Here is a 22,426-nt window from a genome sequence, read left to right on the forward strand (position 1 = left end):
GTTTTCAGTTGTTGTCAATTAATTAATACGCATAATAATTTGGGTTAATTACAGGGATGGAACGAATAAATACCTTGAATTGTCTTCACTTAATTCATACTGTTAATATTACAATTAGCAACATGAAGGGATCTAAGGTGAGTGAGCAATAAATTATAACATAAAAAATATAAAATAAATGAAACTTATTTCATACTGAACGAATCATTGAAAATACTGAATTTGTATTTGCATTATTTTTCCTAATTTACTTTGGTGATGTAATTGTTAATGTTTCTTACAGCGCCAAAGTCTATTAGCGGTGGTGACTTACCACTAGGTGGCAAATTTTCCCGTTCGCCTACGTATCTGATAAAAACCGCTTTACTTTTTTGGAGATACTAATAACATAAAATAAACTTGGGTAAAACGTAGAACTAATTCAATTTGAATGGTTATTCTCACACACTTTAAAGATATATAGATAGATAGAAGAAATGTCTTTTTGTTTCAAGCAGAGATCTGGCTTCTTATTATATATCCTTTACTCCTAATAGTTGTCCATAAAACTTAAAAACATTAATTACCTATAAATCTCATCTAAGCAAAATCTCCTCTTAGACTTCACTTTAGCAGAAAATGTGTAGCTTATTCCAACAAGCTACTCAAATTTGACTTAAAATGTATATCGTATATTGATTTCACCATTGTGAAAGGTCCCAAAGGCATTTGAATTATTTGACGTGCAATGACTACAAAATTATTGGAACATTCGTATTAACTACAGTTACTAATTTTTTAATCATTATTTAATGTAGTATTTAATCATGACTTATTTTTTATTTCTCAAAATAAATATTGCTGTTTTCTAGGAATAAGTGACAACTGTTTTGACATTATAAATGTTATACTTATTTATTCTAACCGTGCTCACGACCTTGTACGCGTTTAAATTTAATAAAAAAATATTATTGCAGCCTAAGTTACTCCTTATTATATCTCTTATCTGCCAGTGAAAGTCACGTCAAAATCGGTCCAGCTCATCCAGAGATTAGCCGGAACAAACAATAAGACACATAGACAGACAAATACACAAAAAATGTTATTTTGGTTTATGCATTGAGAAAAAAGGGCTATTTTAATATTACAAACAGACACTCCAATTTCATTATGAGTATAGATTATTAACGTATTGATATTTTATTTTTCAGATAATGTTGGGCCTTTTGCTCGTTTGCCTGATTGCGTCAGTGCACTCCCTCACAATCTACAAAGTAATTTTCACCGCCAGCAAAGTATTCATCGATCCTGAAGATGGTTCGCCCGGAAATTTCATCGCCGGTGGTTCTGATGTCAATAACATTAACCAAGTTGTCAACGATATAAATTAAACAAACCATCTGAAGCATAAACTAATTATGAAATTTATAGCTGTTTCGATAACGTAACTGATGTTAAAATTAATAAATTATTGAAACTTGTTACACAACTATCCAATTAATATCATATATTTTCTTTTTAAAACGTTATGTTAAATAATAGATTAACGTATTTCTGTTGAACAATTTGTCATTAAGATAATGTCTTTGACAATAAATATTACATTTGTTTTCTAATTATATTTTTTATTCTTTTTCCCGTGATTTTTGCTACGTATTATATTGATTTTGTTCGCCTAAATTTTTTAGTATTTGTTGAAATACAAACTCTGGAAACTCTGGTAGTAAGAAAACTACTGGTTATGCAAATAACTTCTAAGAAATGATAGTAACATTAATAAAGGAAGTGATACTCCTATATTTTCCGTCATCTTGAACATTTCCTTGATGCAGTATACATAAATCAAGTCATTATTCAATTCAAGTCATATTTTTCATATGGAATAACTATTTCGACTTCATAACAATAACAATTATATCATCCGAACCTATATTTTCTATTTGCATATATTTATTGACGATAATGTACGTATCTTTGTCCATCCTAAAATGATACATAAATTGTACATCAATTGGATGAGTATAGATGATAGCGATGACAAACATAATAAACTACTTTTGTTGTATATATATATATATTGTATATATGTGTTGTATGTGTATGATACATTTGAAATATTCGTATTATTTCTTGATAATCATTTATACTCATAACTTGAGTATAATTTTAATATGTTACCTCATATAATTATGGACATAAAAAATAACTATGTCAAGGTTCAGTGCATACAAAGAATGTGATACATTAACATCGTAACAAGATCAACACATGCAAAATCTTACAAAGCAATCAACAATCAAGTTATATAAAATTAATTGCTAAGTTTTTATTGACACTTAACATCAATACATTGTATTTATGCATTCCAGTTTGATACAAGAAGAGTGAGATAACAACAACAACAGACTATAAATTTCCCACTGCTAAGTTAAGTATGTTCCAAACTTTCTGCTCACTTTGAGCAGAAAGTTTGGAACATATTCCACCACGCTGTTCCAATTCGGGTTGGTAGAATACATAAGTGTCAGAATTTCCATGAAATTAGACACGCGGATTTCCTCACGATGTTTTTCTTCGCCGAGCACGAGGTGAATTATAAACACAAATTAAGCACATGAATATTCAGCGGTGTTTGCCTGGGTTTGAACCCGCAATCATCGGTTAAGATGCACGCGTTCTAATCACTGGGCCATCTCAACGAAACGAGAGTCAGACATTGTAATCAAAGTATGTAATTAGTCGTTTAATGTTATTTTATGTATTGTAGATTAATTTTTATAATCCTGTTTTCGTAACAAAGACCTCCGTAATTGATAATAGTTATAAGGTACATGACTGCTGGTGAATGCAGCTCACAACAATATGAAGCAATTTATCAAATTACTTAAAAAATAGCACGTACCTATAGTGACCTAGCTAGGTGAGGAAGGACACTCACCCGCTCTTTCCCATCCCTCTTTAACTAATAATTACCCTTTGAAATTATGGATACCATATAAGAAATCTTGTGCGCAGGGTTGTTTTGGCTTCAGAAGCTTAAGGTTTAGTTTAGAGAGCTTCCTGAACTCCGGGGCCCTGGTGCACTGCACCACCTGCCCTACGATACCTACGCCACTGCGTACCTATAGTCTAAGCTAAACGCGTCTGAAATTCGATAAAGTGTCAAATGAACTACTATGTATAACATTAAGGTTAATTAAAAATACAGATTCCTTAATTCATCACATAAATAAATACGATGCCAAACGGCAACAACCAATTTTACGAGCGAACCAGACCACATCTGTAAAACTACTAAAGTATTTTATGTTTGATATTTAACTGATAATTGCAATCGTCGAATCAGTGTCAAACAAACGAGAGCAAATAGGAGAATTGATGAATATCTACAAACAATATATATACATACATAATATATACATGGGTATATTTATAACATTTCTCATTATTCATGGACATATATAGAAGTTATATTCACTATTGCAATTTCTTAACTTGTTTACCTTAACGCTACGTTACGACATTGTGAATACGACAAAGTGAAATATATACTCATATTATAATAAGAATATTATCTAGCTTTTAAATGGAGTATCTTTCAAATTATCTTGTTAAAACGAATAGTTCATTTATGACACTATAAAAATAAGTATTCATAAATCATTATAATAAATACACATATAACATATACAATACACATAGCATATTGTTAAATTTTAATTAAAAAATAAGTAACTATTTTAAGGGCAATTGGCAAGTGCCACAAGGCACGACATCTTAGTTCCCAAGTAACGTTTTAATTTCAATTAGTCCGGTGGCACAATGATTATTATGGTTAATATTTCTTAAAGGGTCAAAATTCATCGACGATTGTCATCTCTTACCATAAATAGCCATTTGCCAATAACTGAATATTTCAAATTAAAATAAAACGTTAACCTAAATTTTATAATTAGAAAATATTAACACTTACTGTGCAATCTGGAAAAACCATTCGTTCAAGAAAAGCAATTATACTTTTTCATAGCTGACACAAGGACTCAGATAAAAAACCACTTTTGTCTATGGTAAATCCTATCTCTGATAATCGTAATTGAACTGAAAGAATACATAAAAACCTTACAAAAACCACATATGCATTCAGTTAACATACAGTACTGAAACATAACGTGTAAAAATAATACGAAAATGATATCCCTGTATTTACTTTTAACTTGTATATTTCTTTCGGTGTCATGCAGACCGTACGAAGACAGACTCGAGTTCAAGGAACGTGAAAAAGAAGAAATCTGGCGACCCATTTACGGTGCTTACGATGACCGTTTGAAACCAATCAGAAACAAGGACAAATACGATGATAAGTTCTTAATCGAAAGTGGGCGACCACATTTCCCTGGACTATTCACGTTCCCGTACTACTTTTGGGAAGCTCATTATAGGCCAACGTACCCGTACCCAGAAGTGAACTACTTCATCAAAAAGGAAATCAAAGAAAAGTCGAATCTTAAGAAAGAATAAATTGACATATTGCAAAATCAAATTTGGTTTGTTTGAATAATTTTTTTGTGTGTGATTTTTTAATATATTTAAATTAAAGTTCTTAATGAAAAACTCTTTCTTTGTTTTATTTATGAAAGGACTACGTATATTTTAAACTTAAATACCAACAAATATTCGTTTTTTTTTTGGGTCACTATAATATTATTTTAACCTGATATTACAAAAAATAAATCAAATTTGCTTTTTATGCTCTACTTATTAATAGAACATTTCAATAAATATTGTTATCATACTAGGCTGAGTATCGGATTTCTATTAATTAGTTTCTATATCAAAATCAAAATAAACTCTATTCAAGTGGGATTTTACAAGCACTTTTGAATCGTCATTTAACAATTAAATGAAGCTACCACCGCTTCGGAATGTAGATTCTACCGAGAAGAACCGGCAAGAATAGTTACTCTTTTTCAACATTTAAAAAATACAATCATATTATTTAAATACAATTATATAGGTATGTAATGTATCCTGCCTGGAAGTCAACACGTATTAATTCCAAGCTTTTTTATCATCTACAAAATCTTGTATCGAATAATATGCCTTTCATATAGTAAACCTGTAGTACTAACCATTAAAGGACATCTGAATAGACCCTACCCACCTAAAGCCCAGGTATACTTTCAAATATATTATCATAAATACGAAATTAATATCAATTCCACAGATAATTATTACGTTTATGTCTTGGCATAATACTCCCTTTTGTTACAAATTAAATCAATGGAAATTAAACTATTGCTTGTTGTGTTACTCTGCTAATTTGAGACAGTTTCCTTATTATCCAATTTCGATTAAATCAACACTCGATTACTGTGGCAAAGAAATAAGAATGTACGAATTAGTTAGACGAGTTTGGCCCCTTAAGATCATTAAAAATTAAAGCGGATATTGAAAGCAATAAATTATGTACAAGTTAATTATCACTATGTAAAGCTATTTCAATACAAATGGATTGACGTTACATGACCAATTATATACTATTTATATTGAGATAAGTAATCGGAAAGATTTTCTTGCATGCGACATAAATATAGATTAAATGCAAGGTCGTATAAATTATATAATCTACGATACGCAGGCAGTTATGTTTGTTCATTTATATATATTTTTTTAGTGGTAGGTTTTGTAGCTCGTCTTGGTACGTACTAATCAGATTTTCTACCTTCAAACCGCAGTACTCAGTATTGTTGTGTTACAGTTTAAAACGTGATTGAACCAGTATAACTACAGGCACTAGGAACAAAACTTCTTAGTTCCCAAGGCTGGTTCTTAGAGCGCCGCTGTAGTTATTTATGGTGAGCACTTAGCATCAGGTGACCCATTTGGAACCTATATAATAAAAAAATGCATGTAATATTTACATATTTGACAAATATCGAGTAGTTAGTCTATATAATAGACATAAATATTCAAAACTTTATTAATAGCAAATTAATATTCAAATAGATTTCATTAGGTTTCAGGTTCTCAATCTAAATATAAAATTTACATCCATTAATCGTTGTTTAGATAACGTCAGAAAACAAGTATCAAACAATTCTATGATTCATTGCTTGACTTATAGATTAGATGGCTAACTATATGGACGTCACAGGAGATCCTGCAGATGCGTGATATTATATAATTTAAATAAATTCAAAGATAAAGCTGCGTTACCAAAATGAATATAAGTTTTTCTCGCCAAGTACACACAAATAAGTAGAGATCAACAGTAGTGAGGGGTCACCAGGGCATTTGAGTCGGTTTTACCACCAAGTTGCACCAAAAGATGTTCCATCATAGAGATCCCATTGACGTTATTTGAACAGGCTCTTCGGGTTCTACTGAATTTTATACATAAATAAATAACACTATAGGAATGAAATACAGTTTTTTTTTTAACCGAAGGTACAAAATTATTATTCCTGATGAATAGTCTAAGAATGCATACAAAATAAATCCGATTATATATTTATATAAAAATAAGCCTAATAACAGTAGTTTACAAGTTGTGTTAAAATATTAGTGCAAAAGACGGCTATTATTATAGCTTAATAGGAAAAACGTCATAACTTAACAAAGTTATTCTCCTCGTGAGAATGTATCAACTAATGAATGGAATACATTAATCCGCATCTATATAAATGATTTGAAATGAGGCTCACTCGTATATCTGACCCACAATGGCACTAGTTAAGGTAGGTTAACTTATATATCAAATAATTTATTAATATATTATTAATAATTATTTTAAGTCGTATTGAAAATATGCACATAAATATTTATAAATAGAAATTAGGTTCTGTGTTGCAATTCCCTGTAAGATTTTTATTTATAAGTTAAAAGTAATGCATAATATAATAACAAATATTGTAAATCTTATTGTCCAAAAGTTTTGACGGAATTTATCAGTTAATTTTAAAGTTGTTATGCAGTTAAAATTTATTTGCTGAAATAATAAGTCTTATAGGAACTACGAATAATTATCATGTCTAAGAAATCTTAAAAAAAAAAACTTCTCGGTCGTCAAACAGAAAGACGTAATATCCCCCCCTATTTGTATTCTCAGCTGCTCAAACTAACAAAAAATACTTCTTCAGTTTCGATAGAAAGTGTTTCTCACGAAATACAATAATAACGTAATTTAGAATATTTTTTTTTATTATAATTATTATTATTAAGGCATAATCTATAACAATCTTTCTTTAATTTTTTTATTAACTTTATGACTAATGGATAAAACTAAAGTTGATTAATGTCTATGACTTCCAGACTTTACTTATTCTAACCGTGGCAGCTGCCCTAATTGCTACAACTTTGGGTGAAAATCCTAAAGGCTATGGAAGTGGCTCCAGCAGCTCAGGCCGACAGGGTGGTTCAAATGGCGACTCTTCTGGTGGAAGTAACGTGGCATCTAGAAAAGAAATAGGTTCAGATGGTCCAGGTGGTAGCCACGACCATGGAAAACAAGATCAAGGTTCATCTGAAGGACAAGGGGGACCTGGAAGACATCAAGGTGGACCTGGAGGTCAGCAAGGTGGACCTGGAGGTCAGCAAGGTGGACCTGGAAGTCATCAAGGTGGACCTGGTGGTCAGCAAGGTGGATCTGGAGGTCAGCAAGGTGGACCTGGAGGTCAGCAAGGTGGACCTGGAGGTCAGCAAGGTGGACCTGGAAGTCAGCAAGGAGGCCAAGAAGGTCAAAGTGGACCCAGTGGTGGTAGCGGAAGTCAAGGATCTAGAGGGCAAAGTGGGAGTGGTTTAGGTGGACAAAGCGGATCCGGTAGTTCAAGTGGTTCGGGTAGCTCTGGTTCCCAAGGAGGAAAAAATGGCGGTGGAAATGACAGTGGACGCGGCGGCCAAGGTGCGTCTGGAAGTCAAGGCGGATCCAACGGCGGCAGCCATGGAAGTAAATCCGGTGGCTATGGCCGTTAACCGTGCGAATAATTTGAATATATAATTTACATATAAAACTATAAGTAATCATTTAATATAAACGACTTAATTTTCTCCAGAATAAATCTATTTTATGAACTGACTATTTTTTTTTCTTTTTGAGTATGTTTCATTAACACACATACACCTAATAAACTTAATATACATCACATATATAATTATCATTATCATCATTAGATAGTATAAAACAAAGTCGCTTACCGTTGTCTGTCCCTGTGGATGCTCAGATCTTTTAAAGTACACAGCGGATTTTGATGCGGTTTCTCAATAAAATACATGGACAATATAGTAATGAAATACTGATTATTTTAGAACTTTCTAATGTGATGTCGTAAGGAAACAAATTCTGACGTATATTTAGTATCAGCATTGCAGCCATGCATCGCCGGGGTGGGTCGCTAGTAATATCTATATAATTGCAATATAAACGTATTTTGATATTTTCATTAAATTAAAATGCAAATATTTACTAAACAAAACTCACACGTAACTGTGAATTTGTACGAAAACCATAACAAACATAATATTTGATTCGTTTCCATTCGACTTTTACGATTTCGATTTGGTAAAAAAAAAACAAATATCAATAATATTATGTCATGAGGAAAAATGTATATTTTTTTGTTGTACTGTGTACGATGTTCAGTACAAATTTTTATAATATATAATCATTATTATAATAAATTAAGCTGAGCGGAACTATCGTACAGGATTAAATAATAATTAACGACAATCTGTATTCACTTTTGCTCATATACTAACTTTACTCATATAAAAACAAAGCTGGTAACAGTAAACAGTATACGTACACATAAAAATATAAAATTATTATCAGTAATTGGTAAAACAAAATAAAAGACAATTATAATAAATTAACAAAAATTATTTTTTTAAATTTTAATAGAGCTCAATAACAAACTAATGGTTTAAATTATTACCGTCCATTGTAACAGGCTTCACAAAACATCGCGTTGGCCTCAAACACTATGAATGACCCTGCTAATTGGCATTAAATACTATCTCGAAGTAGATGAGATAGATAATTCCCAAGAGAGCCCAAAGCGAGGACCACTTACTTACTTTTCTTCAACAATTTTATAAAATCAATATGCGGATTGACTTGTTTAAATTCACTAACTCTAAATCATCGTTTAATGTTAAAAAAAATCTGAGATGTGTTAACATGATATGTGTTGATCTGTTTGATTTTCACATCATTTTATTAATTTGATATACACGTAAGGAGACTGTCTATATATAGACTTATGGATATTATATATAAGGATTGATATTTGAAGAAGTTTGTCACACTCTACAACTGATGTGCAATCGCGTTACATATTATATAATTCAAAATGGCGTCTAAAGTAAGTTTGATAATATGCTATTATTAAATTACAAAGAAGTAACTTTCGTAAATCAAAAATTTTAGTTTATTTAAGCAAAATTAAAAATTAAATTTTATTTCTTTGAAAAAAATTATGTGATATTCAACTATAACTATACTAAATATTAAAACTATAACAGACAATAGCTATTTCACCTTTGCCATTAAATAAATTACATAAAAAAATAAATTAATATTTTTTATAAAAACTTAATTATGCTCGTAACCAAAAATATCTTATTTTTCCAGATAATTTTCGTAATAGCAATATTATTTGCTATAATATGCGCAATCACCGCTTACGATGGTGGTTTTGAAAGAGGAGGTGGTTTTGGAAGAGGAGGAAATAATGGTAGACCTGGTAGGCAAAGTGGTCCCGGAGGATTTGGAAATAACTTTGGAGGCGGCGGATTTGGACAAAACAATGGACGTGGTAATGGTGGATTTGGACAAAATAATGAACGTGGTAATGGTGGATTTGGACAAAATAATGGACGTGGTAATGGTGGATTTGGACAAAACAATGGTCGTGGTGGTGGTGGATTTGGACAAAACAATGGGCGTGGTGGTGGTGGATTTGGACAAAATAATGGACGTGGTGGTCAAGGAGGGTTTGGTAGATTTTAATGATAATTTATTGAAAAACAAAAGTTTTATCGATACTTATTATTATTGGTTACAATAAAGCTAATTTGTACAAAAAAATATTACAAAATATTTTATTTATTGCAATTCTGGTAGGACTGCTGGTAAAGGTTGATTTAAATTAATTCGCCCATTCACAAGCTGTGATAGCATTTGAAGCATCATCGAACCAAAGTATAACACAAATCGAGAACCTTTAACAAAAATATTTGGAGTTTCTTCTTTAACTACTGGTGGTTCTTTTACTGGTGGTTCTTTTACCGGTGGTGGCGGTGGTGGTGGAGGTGAAATTATGACTTCAGGAACGGGAACCGGCGACGGAATTGGATATGATATGCCACTCAAAGGTATTTTTGATATGTCCGTATGCAATATAGGTATAACCGGTATCTTATTTAGTACCGGGCTTATAAAGTTTACATTACTCAGTGGTGGCACTGTACTTTCTATAGGAGTACTTACTACCACATTTTGCACAACAGGCTGTTCGACTGGTGGTGGAACTTCCAAAGGCTTTGGCGTTATTTCGATAACCGGACCAGGTTGAGGAACAACTTCCACAGGTTTCGGTATTATTTCCTCAGTTATTAATACTTCACTAGATTGTTTTATAATATCGCCCTCTTTCTCAGGTGTTATAACAACTTCAGATTCTTCTACTTTTGCTTCTTCGACAGGCTTTATTATTGTAGTAATAATTACTTCAGGCACCAATTTTTCTTCTTTCTTATCCAGTATTTCAATTGGTGGTGTTTTATTGATTTCCTCGATTGCCACATTAGCAACTGGTATCTCGTTAGATATTGGAGATATTTCAGACTCTACAATCTGCCGTTTGTGGATATCATGTTTTAATTCAAACTTCCCGAATGGAATTATTTTTTCCAATACAAAACTAAATTGCTTAAATGGTACGGGTATTATTTCAAAATGAAAACTTTTTTGTATTCCATGTTTAAATTGATGATGAGGTCTGCACACTATTTCACAACACTGTATGGTTAAAATAACGATCGAAACCTAAAAAAAATATAATGACATTTAAATTCAAAAAATAAATAAATATTAAAAGAAGTTAAAACAATAATTCACTGAATACCTGTGTCAAAAAATTCATATTCAACTTATTGCTTGAACAACACAAGAAATATGAAATATCAATTCATTAGCAATCCTTTAAATAAACTTTGTCTTATTGTATTCAATGTGCTATCATAACGCAAAAAGATCATTAGGACCTAAAACACGCTACCATTTCTTCTTAGTAAACTGGGACAAGGAAAAATCATTGCAAAACAATTGAGAATATCTCAGTTATAACATTTAATACTGAATTTTAATGAGATATAAATTATCAATTCGTTGAAAAATATCAACGTATAGTATTAATAATACTGTTTATTAGTGTTCATAGATTTTGAATAATTTTTCGCGAAAGCAAGCCAGGAATTGGTTTTCTTTGGCGAAAAAAATATTTTATATAATTTTTATGTATAACCAGTTTAAGTCACCATATTATTTAAAATTGTCATTAATAATAATTTTTCTTTTCGCCTCTAAATTTGAATTCGACTTACTGAGGTTCCACTGCAGTATGTTTATGTATCTATATTATGTAAGATAATAGCTTAGAATGAGGAATAATAGTCGGTTCGATCAGTTATATAACGATCAATTTAGTTTAACGATTTTTTTACGAGCCCCATTACTTGCCTACAACTCTTTCTTTAATAAGTAAAATAAATAATAACTCGAATAACACATCTGGTTACAGCTTACCTATTGAGAAAAGAAAGCTTTTTCTGTCACGATATTTATATCTCTTGGTGTTACACATGTGACAGAAATCATCTTCTGATGACATGTTCCAAGATGAATTCCTATCGAGTTATCCTTTATCGCTGCGCAGTACTCGATTAGAAATCGATAACTTCAGTTACATACTTCTACATCGTTTAAAAGTAGACTATTGAAAGTAATATATTTTTAAAGTAGGCTATTGTAATAAAACTTTAAGAAGGTTAACTATCTAGGCATATATTTAAAATAGTGTACGTTATTGTAATGTGTTAAAAATTTCGTTGAGTTTAATGAATAAATCAACAAAGAAGTTGGACGTGAGTTGTTAACAGAAAGAAGGGTAAACAATCGTTGGAAAGTAAAATTACTGGTTTCGAAAGCATGCCCGGAATGATAATATACATTCATTGTAAAATATTTATCATCCTCTAAAAAAGTTCGCAATCCCCTTTCCCCGTTTTTTAAATATAATTAATGTATGAGTCACGACTTTAAAAAATATCTTTCTCCGGACACACCTCTGTACCTATTATTTATCGTTGATAAAAGAAAACGATTAAAACGAAATATTAATTTTTAATGACTTCAACAGATAAATAAATATTTATTTTTTTACATGTTCGCGTAATGCATAAGTTTTTATCGGAAGTACATATTCAGACCATTTATCGAATTTGGTATTAATTTATAAATAGAATTGTGTATTTACCTAATTACTGTAGCCAGCATGCCTCTATTTATCTCTATTAAAAAAAATGAAAACAAAATTTATCTTATACGATATTCGCAAATTACGTTGACGGAACTATTTGCGTGAAATTATCACGAAAGAAAAGAAGAAAAAAATATTATATCACAATCGGATAAACAATACCTACAAATATACGTCGAAGACAAATAAGGATCATTACTTCTAAGATTATTTACGTCAGAACTTTCAAAAACATTATAATAAGTGGTACAGAATCAAAATCGTAACACAGATTATGTGAATTAAGTTAGCATGTGTTTCATAATCAATGCTAATTAAGCACCACTCCCAAGTGGCAACCGGGTGGTAGAAAGTGGCGTGGGTTCATTCACGCGACAGTCGTTCATTTAATTCCGTGGAGTCATCTTCGTCCTCATATGATATACGAAATGAAACTGTGACAAATATATTTATGTCATGGATATGCGGAATTTCAGAAAATGTGTTAAATGTGTAGTGAATATTACGATAATTATTTTTTAAGCTATTGATGTTTTATTAAGGTGCCGTATCTTGTCTAGCTCATAGTGAAAAAAAATTTTTTTACGAAGTAGTTAAAGATTTTTGGGTAAGGCTTACTTTAAACTTTTTTTCTAGGATATCTTGTTGTTAAATATAAGTTAAAATTATTTGCATTGATTTGGTGTCATTAAGGATTCAAGAAAATTGTTGTTGCTCGTGTATTATCTCTTATCCCTTATGTTAAAAAAATATATTGATACATCGATAAGATCCAGTTTGAGGGGTCAATGAGACAGTAATTATAATACCAGGGACATAACATCCTAGATCCAGTGATTGAAATTAGACTCAAACTTCTTACAGTTCCCCCAGTCTACAGGAGAAGTTAGACCATAAATAAACCACTTTCATGTCAATTAAAATGTGTTGTGGAATAAAAGGTTTTTATTTTGATCTAAATTATTTAATAAGAACAACAAAATTACAGCGATTTTTAAAATATTTCTATTATTAAAAACCAAAACCAAGACAGTTCATATAAATTGAAGTAAAATTAATTAATTTCAAAAATATACAATAAAGAACTAAGTTCCTACAAAGGATACACCAATTCTGGAAAAAACTTGCCGTCCAAAATTTCACTTAGACATAGTACCCGGCATGCTGGCACTATTGACAGTCGCGTGTTAACAGTATATATGAGATATAGCAGTACATATAAGACATATGAAAGACACTCTTGGGTCACCAGAAGGATCAGTTTATTAAAAAGGTGTTATTTTGATATCTGAAGTACGCAAAACTAACGTTTCAAAACTGCCCCGCAAATTCATACACATTAAATAAATTTGAGTATTTGAGCATACCCAAATAAAAATTAGCATATTAAGTAATATTTATAATAATGCGGTAACGAAAAAGAAAGTCCGCTTAAATTATATGTACCGAGAAAGTTTTTACGCAATAAATAAAAATAATAGTTTACGAGACCATTAAACATTCTTGAGTATACCTGTCAGGGTCAGTAATTACACGAGAAGAAATCGTATGTGTTATCTGTTCTTATAAGAGTTTGAAATATTAAGTTTATAGCCAAAGGTTGAATTTATGAGCACTCTTTAAATCTAAGATCAATTTAAGATTTATGACATAAAAAAAAAGATTTATTTTAATACAACTAAACAAAACAGCATTTACTTTTAACGTAAAACTTTAAAAAATATTTAAATATATACAATTCTGAGTCAGTTACAAACTTAAATAAGGCATTTAAAAATTGGGATAAAAAGGAATCAATTTATTTAAAATTATTTGCGCAGTGCGTGATATCTCTACATCAATGTATACTAACCTTATAGCGCGTTATCTTGTTTTACAATACAGATATCTCAATTATACTCTAAAGATTTTTAATTATTATAGTTCTAAGAAAATAGTTATAACGTATTTCATCAGCTTTCTTATTTATTAAACGCTTTATAATGGCTACTCGTAAGTATGAATGTAATCCATTACATTGCATTTCTAAGATTTCAATCTTGCTGCACAGTTTTTACTCACATCGGGATTTCTGTATAGTAGGATACAACTTAGATGTAGCATCGGCAAAATTCGTAAAAACGATCACATCGGAATTAAGTACAATATCCAAATTATCTTATGTGAATATGATCTTTAAGCAAATGTAATAACTTGTAATATCATATGACCTTATGTATTCGTCAATTTGACATGTCGATTTACATACACTTGCTGTCTCTGGTTGAACTGACGAGAGAATATATAACGACGAATAGCGTCGAATGTCGCGATAGGGAGCTATTTATATTGGATATGTAAATCGGCAGTAATCGGTTTCATTGAATCGCCTATGCTACATCTAAGTTGTGTCGTACTAAACCTATACGTGATTGATAACTTTTGCACAAGTATTAAGAAGTGCTAGAAAGACCATAATTTCAAATAAATTAAAAAGTATGAAATATTTATGTCTTTTATAAATTTTTAATTGATAATATTAACATAGTTAAATATGAGGAAAAATATTAAGGAAAAACTGCTTAATTCTTCGAGGGATATTTTCATGACTTTAAAAGATTACTTTTTGTACTAAATCAGAACGTTCTAAATCTGTAAATCTGTCATGGACGCTATTAGTCTTTCTTATGACAAATAATTGTTCATATTTTTAAATCTATTTGTATCTAGGTACATAATTTTCTCAAAGGAAAGCAAATCAAATCAATTTACATAAAGTGATAACGCTATATGAATGCATAATTAAACAATGAATTTACCTATAGATTTACATTTTTAATTTATTTGATGTAGTTATACTAATATTCATTTTCCTAACTTTGATCTTCAATTTGTGTAATTATTTTTTTCCTTCCCCTAAGTCATCCCTATGCATGCTTAGATCTTTAAAATTACGCAACGCAATGCAGTTTTTACTAGACAAAGTGTTTCGAGGGGAAAATTTTTGTATATAATACGTGGACAGTATAGTAATAAAACACGAATAAATTAGACATTCTCAATGTACTATAGTATATTTAGTATCAGCATTGCACATGTGCGAAGCCGGGTCGCGTCGTTAGTATATGTAGGTGGTTAGTACCTATCAAAATCGGCTTGCACATAACAGTACCACCATACAAATAACGAATATTTGATTGAATAATTTATACTTGGTCTTGCAAGAATAAAACTGTAACCTTAACCTAGCTACCTTAACTAGGTTAGGTAAGGCACAAGTCATGATTATTTAATTCAAAACAATAGTATTTATTTATCAATTCATAAATTTATTTACCAAACCAGTATCATAATGTCTACATCGAAGTATCTATAAGACTTTATGTTATATATATTTTATGGCATAGGTTAGTGGACGAACACACAGCCCACCTGATAGTAAGTGGTCACCATCGCTCATACACAATGTCGCTGTAAGAAATCTCAACTATTCCTTACAACACCAATGTGCCACCAATCTTGGGAACTAAGACGTTATGTCCCTTGTTCCTGTAGTTAAACTACCTCACTCACCCTTCAAACCGAAACACAACAATACTGAGTACCGTTGTTTAGCGGTCGAATATCATCGGATATGTAGTGGGTGGTACCTACCCAGACGAGCATGTTCAAAGCCCTACCATTTTAAGTATGACATCAATTAAGAAATTATCACAATCACGAATAATAAATATATATATATGTTTATTGTTTCAGAACCATGAAACCTGGAAAAATAATTTTAATAACAACGACCTTTACTTTGTTATTCACTTTGTGCTCTTGTAATGTATTCAACAGTATTACGCAAGGATTTATCGGTACTGAGACTGAAGGAAGGAGTATGGCAGATGCGATCACCAAATTCTTGGACTACTTATTCCCAAAAGAAGACAGGGAAACGAGAATTCTGAAGGAACTATTTGGATTCTTCGCCGACGACGAGACTCCGGGTCTGGAAGGGTCATTGGACGCGCTAGATTTCCTGTCGGAATGAAAGTAAATTAATTACTTGACAATACATGCGATATAAAAGAAACCGATGTAATACAAGACGCCCTCTTTTATTACTGTGATGTTGAAATACAAGATATTTATTTGTTATATTGTTGTGATATTATTCAGTAAACATATTTAATAACTGTATTAATTTTTATTTAACGCTACAAGTTCTACGGAATTATAAGAAAATTGGAAAATCAAATGATAAAATATAAACGCTTTAATAGGACGATTTGACATACATTTTTAATCTTCGAATAGAATGATTAATATTATAAAGTTATATAGTAAACAAAATTGTACCGATTATTTATGTAAATAATAAAATGCTATATAATTTTGCCATTGTAATTTAAATTATGATCCAGTTGACCTACTTTAAGTAAATAGGTTTGATTAATTGGTTCAATTTATATAAAATCTCATAACATACTTTAGTTATACAAGCATGCAATTTGCAAAATATAATAATTAGGTTATTAGAGGTCATTAGTTTACTTACAATAAGTGCATATGACTGTATAGAAACATTATAATGTTATTCAAACAACGTTCAATATCCATAAATGATTTCTTAAAATGAGGTCAGAAGTGGCTTTTAAAAATAACTGTATTGTTACAAATATGGAATGGCCTGGGCATTTCATCGGCACTCCGGCTGTTCAATTCGTCACGTCTGCAACGGCCTTGAGAATCCAGGAATCTAAGACCTTTTGGGGTTGCTATTTAATGTGACAGTTGTCTGAACACGTTTGATCAAGAATTTTTCGACTAAATTTGGTATGACTGAAAAAAATTACTACTGCAAATTCAAAATTACGCGAACGGAAGAATAATAGTGGTGTAAGCAAGTCAACATCACTAGACAATACAAACTGCAATCAGGATAAAACTTCGACTTTAAAATAACATTACATATGTCTGTCTTGTCTTATTTATTGAAATATATTAAAGATTTATAATAGTTAAATATTGTATAAGTATTCGTTTTATTTTATCCTTTTTTTTTACGTTACGATTCTAATGATTGCTTAATGTTTGATACATGACAATTAAGGAGTCATGCACTAATGAAACATCAGTGTTATATATAAATTGAACACATTTTTGATAAAATCTAATAATTTTCTTAGTTAGGTCTTGGTATCGTATTATTTGAAATCTAAAGAGCAATTATTGTGTATTTAGTATTTGCCTTTTAAAAATTACAGGCGCTTAATAAATAATACAGAAGTTTCATATTTAACGTTATATTTGTCTACAAACAATGCGTTCCTTGATCTCAACACATCGGGTGGTTAGTTTTGGTTTATCTGTACTCAATAAATTCAGTTTTTGAATTTTTTCTTCTTTACTTGAAACATCCAATTCGATAAGGTTATTGTCAGTCTCTTCTGGCAAAGCATAATCAGAAACTGGAGGCCTTCGAGAATTTAAAAATGGCGGTTCGTTGTACCCACATTCTAACCTTCCTTTCCTTATACGACAGCCATTTTGTAATACTAAATCTTCATCATTTTCTGGTCCACCTACATTTCTATTATATCCACACAAAACTCTATCGCCTACCGTTCTACATAATTTTCCATCAAAGTTATAAGGACAGCACCGCTTTCTTTTTCTTTCTTTCTTCACTTGTTCTGTACTTTCTAAATAACTGAGTTTTTGACCAGGTGCTTTACTTTGCGTTTCAATACTATCTTTACCACAATCGTTAGCGTTAATTATTATCGAAGGTATTATCGTTATCCAAATCTGCAAAAGTATTTGATAAGTTTTGATACGACTCAAATTTTTAAGACTTATGAAAACTCTACATAAATATTTTCATCATTAAAACATATAAAACACATTCAACACTAAATAAAACAAATGCTTATTCTAACCATAGTAAATGCACCATACGTTGTAAACATGTCTCTTATCAAAAACAACGTGAAAATATAGTTTTAATTAATTTTGTTCTTACTACAGTGATATTCAAATTTTGAAATGTCAGATGAATGCCTTTTTCTTTAATTGTAGTGGGTAAATTAAAATCACAAGAAATCAATTTTTGCCCTCAGATCAGACTTAAGCTGTTTAAATTTAGATTGTTTCACAATTGGCTGGTGTTTCGATTTTTGCTCCTTATAATATTTTAACATTTGGTTTAAGTTTTCTTTATTTAAAATTTTCTTGTCATTTTTTAAGTCATTCTGTAATGCTGTTAGTGAAATTTTCCCTTTCTTGTAATCTTCAATCATATTTCCTAACATCTTATGTTTTGATGCAGTCAGTGAAAATTGTTTTTTCAATTCGTCGCTATTAATGTTTTTTAAGAAGTCCAAATTTGTTAGTGAATAATTTTTAAATTTTGAATTTATTTTCTTACTGTCTATGTTTTTGAAAATATTATTCTTATTTTTCTTAGATTCGAATTGATCTAATAACTTATTGAGATCTTGACTGTTCATTTTATTTATGTCCATTATCTGTTTATCAGATAGCTGAGTAAAGGAGAAATTACCCTTTTTATAATCATTAATCATATTTCGAAATATAATACTTTTTGATGGAGTCAAGGTAACCTTTTGTCTCAAGTTTTCGTAACTTTTAAGCAATGCACTTTTATTTTCATATTTCTTGGCAAATTTATTAAACCTACTCTTTTCTTCTTTATTTAAAAATAATTTGGAATCTTTTAATATATCGAGAGATAAATTTCTTTCTTTAAAATCGGTGATAAGTGATTTCAATCTTCCCAACGATTTAGGTTCAAAATATTTATCAACTTCATCAATAAATGCATTTTTCATCGGAATACTTTTTGTCGATTTGTACATATAATTTTTGAAAAGTGTGATTATTGGCTTTTTAGTGGAAAGTTTATCCATATCTTTATTGAGAGCCTCTTCACTTTTATTAAGTTTCAGATTATCTCTAATCTGTGGATCTGGTATACCGAAAACGTTCTTTTTGATGCATCGTTTTATTCTTCTGCAACACCATCTAAGAATTCTACGTCTACATCTTTGACAGCAAGTTCTTTTCTTCTTTGGCCTTATTTTTCCTAGCTTTACTCCTAAAAATAATAATATTAATACGAATGATAATTGTAAAAAATATATCATTTAGCACTTACTTTTTTTGCGTTTGAACAAATTTTTGAACATATTAAGACGTATGTATCATAATTTATACATTTCTGGTTGATATATTTATGTGAAACGGAACTCTCATTTTGAGCATTTGCACGCCAAATACATGGTGAAGCAAAGGTACTAATAACTTTTTTTAGTAATGCTATAATGCTGATCTATGTATCTGCGCTTGTTAGCGCATAATATTCTGCCAATGACATGTATGGAGGGAAAACCTTAATAACCTTAGTCTAGGCATTGTCTGAAAATGAACTCGTATCACCGTAAACGTTATGACAACGATGACATAAAATCAATATAAATTGTAGGTAAAAAATATTGGAATAAAATATATTGGACCTCATTATTCCTACCTCTTACACTTATACTATCCGTTATTTATTTCATTTTGAAATCTTCAGGTTACCATTAATCAGTTTGACTTAAAAATATCACCATCATCTGAATTCCTTAAAAGCCATAAATAAGAATTTACTCATATGTAACACAGAACAAAATTATTTTCATAAGTAACAATAATGATCTAATTTATTTCGTCTTATATCACTTATTATATAAGCTTATTTTATTTGTTACTGACTGTACTTTAATTAATAGTCACAGAAATCAAATTAAATTTGATGAATTAGTACACCCATATCAATTTTTATTAACAAACAATGTCAATGTTGTTATCAGTAAGTGCTGCTGTTTGGCTTATGCGAAATTATTATTCGAAATGAAAGTTCTTTTAAACTTTAACCATACTTCGTAATACCTTAAGTAGTACTAGGTGCTACTGTAACCGAACAATCGTCAAGTTATTTTGAAAACATTAAGACTTTATTATTTTTGCAGGTTTGTTTTTTATTAAGTGCGATCATTAACAAAATCGAATCTGCACCTAAGCTTGGGAATATTTTGTTTGATCCATTATCGTACGATGCTAAACTCACAAGACGATCGAACGAGTTGAACGACAGTCAAGAAGATTGGCTAGAGGAGAGCCTCAGAATGCCAGCGAAAAAAAAGAAAATAAAGAAAAGACGACTAAGAAGCCTTGCTTGGGTTATGATTACGACGAAACCCTTTGCAAAACAGTCGACGATAGAATTATTTGCGGTTACAATAAAAATAAAGGCAATATTAGCGACAAGATTGCTGACTTAGGAAATGGATGTAGAACTCGCGGTGGTAGATTAGAGTGTGGGTATTTAGAAGGGCCATTCAATAATCCAAGACGACCACCAGCTAGAGATGAAATAGATATTGTCAAAGATAAACCATTAAAACTTCGGTATGGACCGACGAGAACATCAAGAATCCCTACACAATTAACGAATTCTACTAAAAATAATGACGTTACATTAAATGTGACGTTAAACCAAACGAAAATTACAAAAACTTCTACTGTAAACGGGACAAATTTAAGTGTTTCCAGCACTAAAAAATTAACAGTAATCTCTTCAACCGCTACAACGAGATTGATAAATAGTTCCACTGTCATTACTTCGCCGCACATAAAGTTATCGTCCATATCAAGAAGACAATATAATACTACAAAATTAAAAAGGTATTGCGTTGAAAAGAACGACCGTATTTTTTGTTATTTTATTAAACAGTAACATAACATTATTATAAATATTTTAGATTACATTTTTCTTAATTAAACTTTTTACTTGAATTTTTCTTTTCTTCTGAGTCCTTTAAGTTTTAAAATTGATAATATATAATAAGTAAAACTTCTTTGAGTCCTCAACTTACGTCTTTATAATTATGTGATTTCGTGTTTTATACTTAAAGTAACAGTATTGCAATGTCATATAAGCTTTGTATAGATTCACAAATTAACGCAACGAATTAAAAAAAGTTCAGTACCAAGGAAATATTGTGTTTAATTTATTTTAAAATATTTATCGTTCATATAAAACGATTTAATATTTTTTATAATGTTAGAATCTTTATATTCTTTTACATTACGCGTACTTGCTACAGAAATAACCTTATTCTCTTAAATTCCTAAAAAAGATATCTCCTTATAGAGCCGAGATTTAAATGAAGTACATGAACAAATGGCATCGTTTTTTACTTCACAAAATGTAATTAAATCCGATAGAAAATAGGATTTAGACTTCAAATATCAAATATGTATTTATTTACTTTCCTTTATATCCGTCGTTTAATACTAATAAAAATATTATTTTCTCTAAACCATGCTTTGAGTTATTGGACGCTCATTTTTAAATTGTAGATTAATAAATGTCGCTGAATACTAACGTGGACTTCTTTTCTATTCTCCAAATGTGATTTTATTGTTGTTTTGATCGAAATTAAACTTTTTAAATCAGTAAAGGATCCTATTCAAATTTTAATTAATTTTCATTATCCTGTTCACCTTGAAATCAAGATTACAAATTGTCTGTTTACGCAGTTTGAAAGAGTAGTTACTTTTTTTAGTGGGTTTATTTCTATTATAAATACACATTTTTAAAATAATATTCAACGAAAATTTATTTACAAAGATATAGAAAATAACGATTTACTTCAAAAATATTCTATATAAATACTTTTTACAAATCCTTATATAAATATAATTTTATTTTACTGATAATTTTTAACTTAATTTGTGTACAATATTTATAAGGTATTTTTTATTGTATTTATATATTTATTTTGAGCTTATGGAAAGATAATTTTAATTTGGATTTATAATAAGTATTGTTTTGAATAGCAAGTCTGTTTAAATTAGAGATTAATTCAAAATATTTT

At 30.2% G+C, this 22,426-nt stretch overlaps 5 protein-coding genes across 5 annotated transcripts; 2 read left to right on the top strand and 3 right to left on the bottom strand.

Annotated features, from left to right (window-relative positions):
* Nucleotides 1–6,547: 6,547 nt before the first annotated feature.
* On the top strand, nucleotides 6,548–8,053 carry LOC124537664 (keratin, type I cytoskeletal 9-like). The gene is made up of 2 exons (XM_047114578.1): nucleotides 6,548–6,716; nucleotides 7,291–8,053. The coding sequence occupies exons 1-2, from the start codon at nucleotides 6,702–6,704 to the stop codon at nucleotides 7,948–7,950; spliced, it is 675 nt and encodes a 224-aa protein (XP_046970534.1). The 5' UTR covers nucleotides 6,548–6,701; the 3' UTR covers nucleotides 7,951–8,053.
* Nucleotides 8,054–9,326: 1,273 nt separating this feature from the next.
* Nucleotides 9,327–9,985, top strand: LOC124537561 (glycine, alanine and asparagine-rich protein-like). The gene is made up of 2 exons (XM_047114436.1): nucleotides 9,327–9,338; nucleotides 9,608–9,985. Exons 1-2 carry the CDS (start codon nucleotides 9,327–9,329, stop codon nucleotides 9,983–9,985), a joined length of 390 nt encoding a protein of 129 aa, XP_046970392.1.
* Nucleotides 9,986–10,009: 24 nt separating this feature from the next.
* LOC124537661 (repetitive proline-rich cell wall protein 2-like) lies at nucleotides 10,010–11,252 on the bottom strand. Its single transcript, XM_047114570.1, has 2 exons — nucleotides 11,103–11,252; nucleotides 10,010–11,023 (listed from the first exon to the last, which is right to left on the bottom strand). Exons 1-2 carry the CDS (start codon nucleotides 11,118–11,120, stop codon nucleotides 10,082–10,084), a joined length of 960 nt encoding a protein of 319 aa, XP_046970526.1. The 5' UTR covers nucleotides 11,121–11,252; the 3' UTR covers nucleotides 10,010–10,081.
* A 6,531-nt stretch (nucleotides 11,253–17,783) lies between these two features.
* On the bottom strand, nucleotides 17,784–18,573 carry LOC124537562. The gene is made up of 2 exons (XM_047114437.1): nucleotides 18,422–18,573; nucleotides 17,784–18,290 (listed from the first exon to the last, which is right to left on the bottom strand). The coding sequence occupies exons 1-2, from the start codon at nucleotides 18,449–18,451 to the stop codon at nucleotides 17,784–17,786; spliced, it is 537 nt and encodes a 178-aa protein (XP_046970393.1). The 5' UTR covers nucleotides 18,452–18,573.
* LOC124537501 lies at nucleotides 18,467–19,593 on the bottom strand. Its single transcript, XM_047114371.1, has one exon. It carries the CDS (start codon nucleotides 19,409–19,411, stop codon nucleotides 18,575–18,577), a length of 837 nt encoding a protein of 278 aa, XP_046970327.1. The 5' UTR covers nucleotides 19,412–19,593; the 3' UTR covers nucleotides 18,467–18,574.
* Between the last annotated feature and the right edge of the window lie 2,833 nt (nucleotides 19,594–22,426).

Source organism: Vanessa cardui, chromosome 18 (assembly GCF_905220365.1).
Source record: "Vanessa cardui chromosome 18, ilVanCard2.1, whole genome shotgun sequence".
NCBI classification, from domain to species: domain Eukaryota; kingdom Metazoa; phylum Arthropoda; class Insecta; order Lepidoptera; family Nymphalidae; genus Vanessa; species Vanessa cardui.